The sequence below is a fragment of the Sinocyclocheilus rhinocerous genome, unplaced genomic scaffold (genome assembly GCF_001515625.1).
Source record: "Sinocyclocheilus rhinocerous isolate Xijiao unplaced genomic scaffold, SAMN03320098_v1.1 scaffold1533, whole genome shotgun sequence".
Lineage (NCBI taxonomy): Eukaryota > Metazoa > Chordata > Actinopteri > Cypriniformes > Cyprinidae > Sinocyclocheilus > Sinocyclocheilus rhinocerous.
In genome coordinates, this window is record NW_015656115.1 from 149,372 (window position 1) to 158,376 (window position 9,005).

The 9,005-nt window shown below is 35.4% G+C and overlaps 1 protein-coding gene across 1 annotated transcript in view; it reads right to left on the minus strand.

Moving 5' to 3' along the window:
• LOC107719326 (ubiquitin carboxyl-terminal hydrolase 43-like) overlaps positions 1-9,005 on the minus strand; it is a 94,794-nt gene that overhangs the window by 16,152 nt on the left and 69,637 nt on the right. The window contains exon 13 of the mRNA XM_016526723.1: positions 4,612-4,770. Coding sequence (XP_016382209.1) covers positions 4,612-4,770 — 159 coding nt within the window. The remainder of the gene's footprint in view (positions 1-4,611; positions 4,771-9,005) is intronic.

Genomic DNA, 9,005 nt, shown 5'->3' on the forward strand with positions numbered 1-9,005 from the left:
TTAATTCAGCCACATTGGAGGGTTTTCGAGCTTGAATGGACTGTTTAAGGTCATGCCACAGTATCTCAATCGGATTTAAGTCTGGACTTTGACTTGGCCACTCCAAAACCTTAATTTTGTTTTTCTTGAGCCATTCAAAGGTGGACTTGCTGGTTTGTTTTGGATCATTGTCCTGCTGCATAAACCAAGTGCGCTTGAGCTTGAGGTCACAAACTGACGGCCGGACATTCTCCTTCAGGATTTTCTGATAGAGCGCAGAATTCATGGTTCCATCAATTATGGCAAGTCGTCCAGGTCCTGAAGCTGCAAAGCAGCCCCAGACCATCACACTACCACCACCATGTTTGACTGTTGGTATGATGATCTGAATCTTTTAAGTGTGTCAAATATACAAAAAAGTAAAAAAAACAGGAACGGGGCAAAAACCTTTTCACGGCACTGTGTCGGTTAAGTTGAAAATCTTGACATTATATATAAGGATTGACAAAGGATTGAGAAATCACAATAAAATGAAAAATGTGTCGAAGCACATAACCAGCTTCAAACAGATATATTTAGAAGTTTTTGAAGGTTCATGCATAAATGCTCTGGGGCACGTTAGTGTGGAGGTGAATTATGTGACTTTGCTCTAATCACAGCAGTGAACACTGAAGGTGATCGCTTAACTGAACTGTCTTAACTGAATCTTTTTATTTTGAACTGTTGCTTGAAGCTGCTTACAATATTTCAAACTCAGTTCAACTCAGGCTTCACAGAACTCGTTTCTATCGTGTGTCGATGGGAGCTACTGATAACTGATCCATTTTAATTACTACCACAATGGAGAAACCTAAGGCCTCTGCTGCATGATATTTCATGGCTAATTATAGCACCTCTGATTATATCAAAATGTAGTGTAATAAAAGATTCATATATAGTCATATATCATTAAAAACAGCTCACTGCATTTTAACAGTAAAACTTGAAACATGAACAAAATGGCCATGTACAAAAATATAGCAAAATAACAAATCATTTATTGTGCCTTGCTTCACTATGGAATATATATCCTTCCATTATAACTATATTACTTATTTAATATGTATATCTTTCAACATTTCAAACTCATTTTAATTGCATGTACCATTTAGTGAAGTGCACTTAGTTTCTGCAACCAAAGCTGTGGTTACCATATACTACCGTTTAAACATTTAGGGTCAGTAAGACCTTTAAAAAAAAAAAATAAAAATAAAATAGTACTTTCATTCAGCAAGGATGCATTAATTTTTTTACATTAAAGACATTAGTAATGTTGTATTATAATGTAAAATTTCTATTTCTAATAAATGCTGTTCTTTTCAACTTTCTATTCATTGAAGAATCCTGAATAATGGATCACGGCAGCAAAAATCGTTTTCGACATTGATAATAATAACAAATCATCATATTAGAATGATTTCTGAAGGATCATGTGACACTGAAGACTGGAGTAATGATGCTGAAAATTCAGCTTTGCATCACAGGAATAAATTACATTTTAAATATTTTAAAATAGAAAACAGTTGTTTTAGATTGAAAACTACCGTTTAAACATTTAGGGTCAGTAAGACCTTTAAAAAAAATAAATAAAAATAAAATAGTACTTTCATTCAGCAAGGATGCATTAATTTTTTTACATTAAAGACATTAGTAATGTTGTATTATAATGTAAAATTTCTATTTCTAATAAATGCTGTTCTTTTCAACTTTCTATTCATTGAAGAATCCTGAATAATGGATCACGGCAGCAAAAATCGTTTTCGACATTGATAATAATAACAAATCATCATATTAGAATGATTTCTGAAGGATCATGTGACACTGAAGACTGGAGTAATGATGCTGAAAATTCAGCTTTGCATCACAGGAATAAATTACATTTTAAATATTTTAAAATAGAAAACAGTTGTTTTAGATTGAAACAATATTTCACAAGTTTACAGTTTTTTCTGTATCTTTGATGAAACAAATGCAGCCTTGGTCAGCATAAGAGACTTCTTTCAAAAACATTAAAAATCTTACTAAACCTAAATTTTTGAATGGTAGTGTTTGTGTCCACTGGTGTAGAAGAAACTCACTCAAATCACTGTAAGACGTGTAAAATGTACGCATGTACAAAGCTGCTACGATTGTGCCAAATATTTTAAACCCAGCCATAACCTAGCTACAGAGAAAGTGTGCAAAGTGCATTGAAATCTGATTTTATCTAGCAATATGGAAGAATGACATTTAAGCACTGAATGCACCAGCACTACAGGCAGATTTAAAAAAGCTTAGACGTCAATGCATTCATCTCACATCTATTCACTGGCATGCAGCGCTTTTACCTTTAATTTGCATAAAGTTGAAAATTGCTCGACTTTTTGATGTGTGAGCCTGCCGCTCACCTCACGTAGCGAATGAATTGAAAACGCCTGCTCAGCTTGCTTCAGTGGACACATACAGTCATCACAATAATTTCTTTAGGCTATATAACTTTAATCTTGTTACTTGGGATATGATTATGTAGATGTGATTTGTTGAAGTATATAATGTAACTTCAGTGGTGTGGAGAGGGAAAAGGGGTTGAGCAGGAAGGCAAACAGCAGCAGAGATGCAGGAGCATAAAGGGAAAGTGAGAAAACTTTGTCAGATTGTGTGTGTTGTGTGTGTGTGTGTGTACTGGTATATATGGTTTAGGACAGGGGTGCCCAAACTCGGTCCTGGAGGGCCGATGTCCTGCAGAGTTTAGATCCAACCCCAATTAGACACACCTGAACCAGCTAATCAAGCTCTTACTATGCATACTAGAAACTTCCCGGCAGGTGTGTTGAGGCAAATTGGAGCTAAACTCTGCAGGACACCGGCCCTCCAGGACCGAGTTTGGGCACCCCTGGTTTAGGAGGACACCAATGTGTATAATGACATGGGTACTACAACGTAAACATGGTTTATGAGGACACTTCCTGTGTCCCCGTAAAACAAAAGGCTTAAAAAACATTCAAAACGGTGTTTTATGAAATTCAAAAATTGCCAGTATTTACAGAAAATTCAGTTTGTACAGTATAAAAACCATTACGCCTATGGAGAGTCCCCGTAAACCACAAATGCAAGTATGTGTGTGTGTGTGTGTGTGAAATTTTGTGACAAGCAGCTCAAAGCCATGTCTGTGCCTAATCAGCACCTTGTTCTTTCTGGAAATGTTTTGTTCTTGTTCCAGCAGCAAGGTTACATTGTGGCTATGCTGTGATCAGGCAGACTTTGGACTAGTGCTGAATACATATTTCATTTGTGTCATTTCTGGGTTTATATTTGGATTCTGAAGATGTGGCTCTCATAGAGAAGGTGAAGAGAGCTGCATGTGTAGAAAAGCTCTTGGAGCCACCCAGAGGTTGAATGTGACTTTGCCATTTGACATTGCTGCATAACACTAGTGTTCAAAGGTATGGGGTTGGTAATATTTTTTTTTATGTTTTTGAAGTTTATTATGCTTATTACTTGATCAGTGCAGTAAAACATTAATGTTGTGAAATATTAGCTCTAAACATTTCTGCCACAAAGAGAAAAAAAGTAAAAGTAAAAAAAAAAAATTGCACTTGAAAGGGTGGGGGTAGATATTCACAGCCTAGAATGCCCTACTTTGTTTGAATAAAATAGATAAAGTTACACTATTAGCTTTTTCTGTGTTCTGAGGAGTGGAATTTTTAAAATAAAATAATAGTGAAGTAAAAATAAAAGCAGTCAATACTGCATTTTGACAAACTAAATTCATTCTAACAAACTAAATAGCAGATTTTAATAATGTAATCATAAATTTCTCAGTATAAGAAATTTAAGTATATATATATGTACATGTATATATGGTTTGTGAAAACCATAAAAAAAATAGTACAACTACCAGGCTGAAATGATCTACTGATGTGGATTGGAGTTTTTGGAAAATCAATAAAATTAAATATAAAAAATAAAAAATAAATAAGTAAATTAATTAATTACTGCTGTCAATCGATTAAAAAAATAACGAATTAATAACACATTTTTTCTGAAACTAATCGTGATTAAGTTGAAGTATGCGTCTGAAAAGTCTCCCATTTGATGTGGTCATAAAGATGTTCTGCGCCTAAATAAACGTTCAATAACAGATTTTCTAATTTTTTCAAAATTTGTCATAGATTTCTAAATATAAAGTTAATATAAAAACCATAAAGATATAGCACACATGAAAGCATTTCTATGTTCTGTGGTGTGGAGTTTTTGGGAAAAAAAATTAAAAATGAAAAAAATGAAAATAATTTTTTTTTTAAAGCAGTCAATGGCGAACATACTAATAATGGAAGTCAAACTTTAATAATATTTTTTTGTATAAAGTATATAAATATAAATGATGAAATATAAAAATAATACTAAAAATACTAAAATATAAATTATTTTAGTATAAAGTGAAAACCATAAAAAGACGGCACACCTGACAGGCTGAAATGATCTACTAAACAAAACTACAGTGGCAGATTCTTGTATTCTCTTGATAATGCAAACTTCAGTATGTTTTCTGCTTGTTTGCCCTTGGTACTGTGGGTATACAATTAAGGCAGAGATGCAGAGAAGAGCATTCACCTTGCAGCGAGCAGCTAGCTGACCAGGATGGGATGGCATCTCGTCTCTGATAGAAGAGGATATAAGCACCACGTGTGCACACTTCCCCCTCAGGCACCGGCTCAACACTGCTGTCATCGTAGGCATACCACTGACCGTCCACTGAGTTCCTGCAGTATGCTGCTCAAAACACAGACTCATTATGCTCACAATGCTCTATACTTCATACTCAAGTATGTATAAGTATACTTACACTGGGGGCAAGAATTATTAGGACAACACTATTATTTTCATTTTTGTTGACAGCATATATATATATATATATATATATACATAGAGCAATGAATAATATTGAATAAATTGTTGAAATTTCATTGTTTTATAATTTTTTTAATGGGTGTATGTATTTTACGTGTGTATGTTTTTATATTTTGTGAAAAGGCTGCACTGGGGTAAATGGATAAATTAAATTAAATTAAATTACATATGAAAAAGTAATTAAATATAAAAAAAATTAATTAAATATAAAAAAATTAATTAAATTCAAAACATCTTATTTAATCATTACCATTATTTTTGGCTTGCTTTCCATGAAAATATCTAAACAAAATAAATTTTACATAGCAAATTTGCATGAGATTAAATTGCATAAGCATGATTATAATGCTTAAAAACTAGAATAGACAGTGTGTCACTGAGGTAAGAAAAACAAACTACTCTCAGTCTTATGATGTTTTTTTCAGTGATATTAATAATTAAGAAAGAGGTTTTGCAGTGTAATTATTTAGCACGTAATTCTCACATAAAATAGTTCGTATTTCGGCTTGTACTTTGAAGTATGAAGTTAATTCAGCTTCATCAAAGTTTCCTTTCCTGACGGCTGCTATATTTGGCAAATTCTAGCCGTTATATCCATAAGCTTGTGCAGAAACGAGGCTGGAATATTTTCCTCTTTCCTCCTGGGTGAACATCATGATCTGCCTTGTGTCGCTTGGCCGCCTTTTTCCCCATCGCCTTTTAACTTTGTGCTTCGGTTGCCATTGGACAGAAGTGACCAGAGCATTGCCTTACACAATCTGATGCAAGCTTCTTGCTTGAAATAGCTGCTGCAGAACCCTGATAAATATTTGGGGTCATTATTTCACTGAAATGTGAGTCCACTCTGGATCTAGAAGGGATGGCGTATTTCAGAAGGATTTTCAAGTGTTCTTTCCTCATAATTTATAATCCCATAAATCCGGCCGAGATCCCACCATGTGCAACACCCTCATCATAAAGGATGCATGAGATCTGTGGAGGGGCTCAAACTGATTTTTTTAAAGGATGCATTATATATCAGTACCATTTCAGATATCAGTGATATTAGTGATATGAATTTTATAAATATCAGCTGATATGGGATATTTATTGTACGTGCTCATGTTTACATTTAGATTAATTTTGCAATCTACTAATGCTCGCTTAAATTTGATCTTTAAAAACATTAATAATTTAATAGTACTGTCAAACATAGTCTTTAGCATATCTCAAAATGAATATCAATTTTTCATATTGTACATTTCATATTGTACATTATACATATGTATAATAATGTACATTATATAATGTACAATATTATCATATTGTACATTATATTGTACATTATTATACATATTGTAAATTATTAAAATTACATGGGCCGGAGTGACTACTAGTATTATTGTGGAGATTTTATTATGATTTTAAATGTATTTATCATGCCTCCTAAAGCTAGAATAGGCAGCATAGAATTCAATGAGACCGTTGGGCTTAAATGCGTCTTTCAGAACATCACACTTCTGTAACTCAGCCAACTCAAACTGATAAGAAGGCAGGGCTTCGTCAATGTCGACAGCAAAGGGGTTCTGGAAACGGCAGATTTCTTTAGCGTGGACACGCACGTCAAACTCTGCCTTCAGCATTTCCAGCGCTTCCATGGACCTTTCAGCTGGGAATGGGGCCACTGGTTTCTCAGCTGAGAGGCTTTGGGTAACAAGGCGATGGGTGAAGTCTTGCTTTTGCACCTGTCCCACAAGCAGTGCTAGTTTCACCTCAAATGCTTTTATGTGAGAATACATGTCACATATTAGTTTTCCCTTGCCTTGCAAGTTGAGGCCATCCAACATTTCTGTTCCAGGGAGGTGATGTTAAGACCTCTTTTCTCTATTCATGCATCCTATCCACCTTTATTCCTAAACGCAGAAGTAAGCCCATGGGCGAGACTTTCGGTTCATTAGTCGCTGTAGGGAAATAACGAGAAGAATAACAGCGTGCAGTAAACGTAAAAACTGTTTGCATTACAAACCAGTGTGTTCATAATTAAGATAATACTTTAAAATAATATGGTAAGACAGACCAATTTGCAATTTACACACCAATTTTGTACAGCTAAAAATAGCTGGAAGCAAATAAGACCGGAAGCCAGACCCATAGAATTTACAAATGGTTGCGCCCATTTTTACGTGAAGAATAAGGTAAATAAGTCCCCTTGACGCGTCAACCATACTACGAGCCCTTTCAGTAGTGATGCTGGCCAGCTTAGACTAGTCTAGACCCAACTCTGCCACACTTTTCCAGAAATATCCTGCCATCTCCTCAGACACTTCAAAGTTTGAGCTAACTCCGCGAAGAAAAATTTGCAGCTTCGCTGTGTCCTGCACGTCATTGCTCTCATCCAGTGCTAATGCAAACAATTCTAATTCTTTCACTTTCTCCTGCAGCTGGGCATATTCTTCAATTCGTCTGGCGATTGTACTTGCGGACAGACTCAATGCATTGAAGAAGTCTTTCTTATCGGGCTACACATCCTCCGCAACAGCATTCATACATTTCTTGACGAACTCGCCGTCACTGAATGGCCTGATGACTAGTTCAAATGGGTTTGGCGTACAAATGTATTCTGCTGATCTGATAGTACACTTTTTATCTTCGACACTTTGTCTGCTCTCATTTGGCCTTGCAAGCTAGCATACTTGTCTCAGTGGCGGGTTTCATAGTGTCTGCGCAGATTGTATTCTTTGAACACTGATTCTTGACAGATGAGACAAACAGCCACTTCTTTGCACTGAACAAAAAAAATATCACTTGTCCACTTTTGGTTAAATACCCTGCATTCTGAAACAAGTGTTCTCTTTCCCAACCGTTTGGCTATCTTGTTGTCTCTTTGAATTTTCTCGCTGGCTCGCGTGTCACCTGTTCGATCGCGATGGTACGTTATGCTGAACGTACCATTTTGTTGGTAGGTGAATTTAACAAATAATTAGGCTACCTTAATAACTAAGGGAAATTTTACTTTGAAAGCCGACCTTTATTATCAAATACAATTATGATATAAGTAAAGCATACATTTAAAATTACATTTTCAAAATATGTGGGGGCAGGTTGCATTCGGCCCGCAGGCCGTAGTTTAGGGACCCCTGGTATAGACAAATAATCATATGAAAATCATTACTGGCTATTTTGTATCTGAATATCAGTGCATCCCTAATTTTTATTGCTTAGATTTTGTTGTTGTTGTTGTTGTTTTAGCTCTTGAGATTTATAAAGAGTTTATTTATCTTTCAGTCATTTATCATTTATCTTTCAGTTAAGTATAATTTTTTCTCATCTGTTTTTCCTAAAAGGCACAGATTGGATCATTGTTAACATTTGTTTACATACATGCATTTGGCAGACCCTTTTATCAAAAGTGACCTCTATTGGATTAAAAGTACACAATTTGATCATTTCTTGCTTTCCATGGGAATCAAACCCATGACCTTGCCATTGCTAGTGACACGGTCTACTGTTTAAAAGGATAGTTTACCCAAAAATGAAAATTTGCTGTTAACTGCTATGGATTTCAGGTAATAATGTTATAAATAATTCTTGCACAGACCAATCGTTTCACTTCATAAGACCTCAATATGTCATCAGGAGCCAGGGTTATTACTTTTGTTTTGCCTGTATATGTTTTTTTTTTTGATTCTCAAAGTGACGGTAGCTATTGCCTTGCATCTTATGAATCACCAGGACTTACTGTTCTACTGAAGAAAAAAGTCACCTACATCTCGGATGGCCTGAGAGTGAGTAAATTAACAGCAAATTTTAATTTCTGGGTGAACTCTCTCTCAAATGGACCATTGACACTCTATCTACAATCTCAATTAGGAGTGTCAATGGTCCATTTGAGAGATAGGTGGCGGTAATGCACTTATAAGTCTGCGATACGCCGTAAAGCAAGAAGAAGAAGAAGACGCCTCACGCGCCTGCTGTTGAGAACACGCTCAGGAGGACGCACCGCCGCTCAGGACAGTTCGAACAGTTCGGACATTGCGTGAATCAGAGGTAAAAAACGATATAAATACAGTTCTGTCAGGACCACTATCGTCAAAATGATAGATACTTAGCATAAAGTT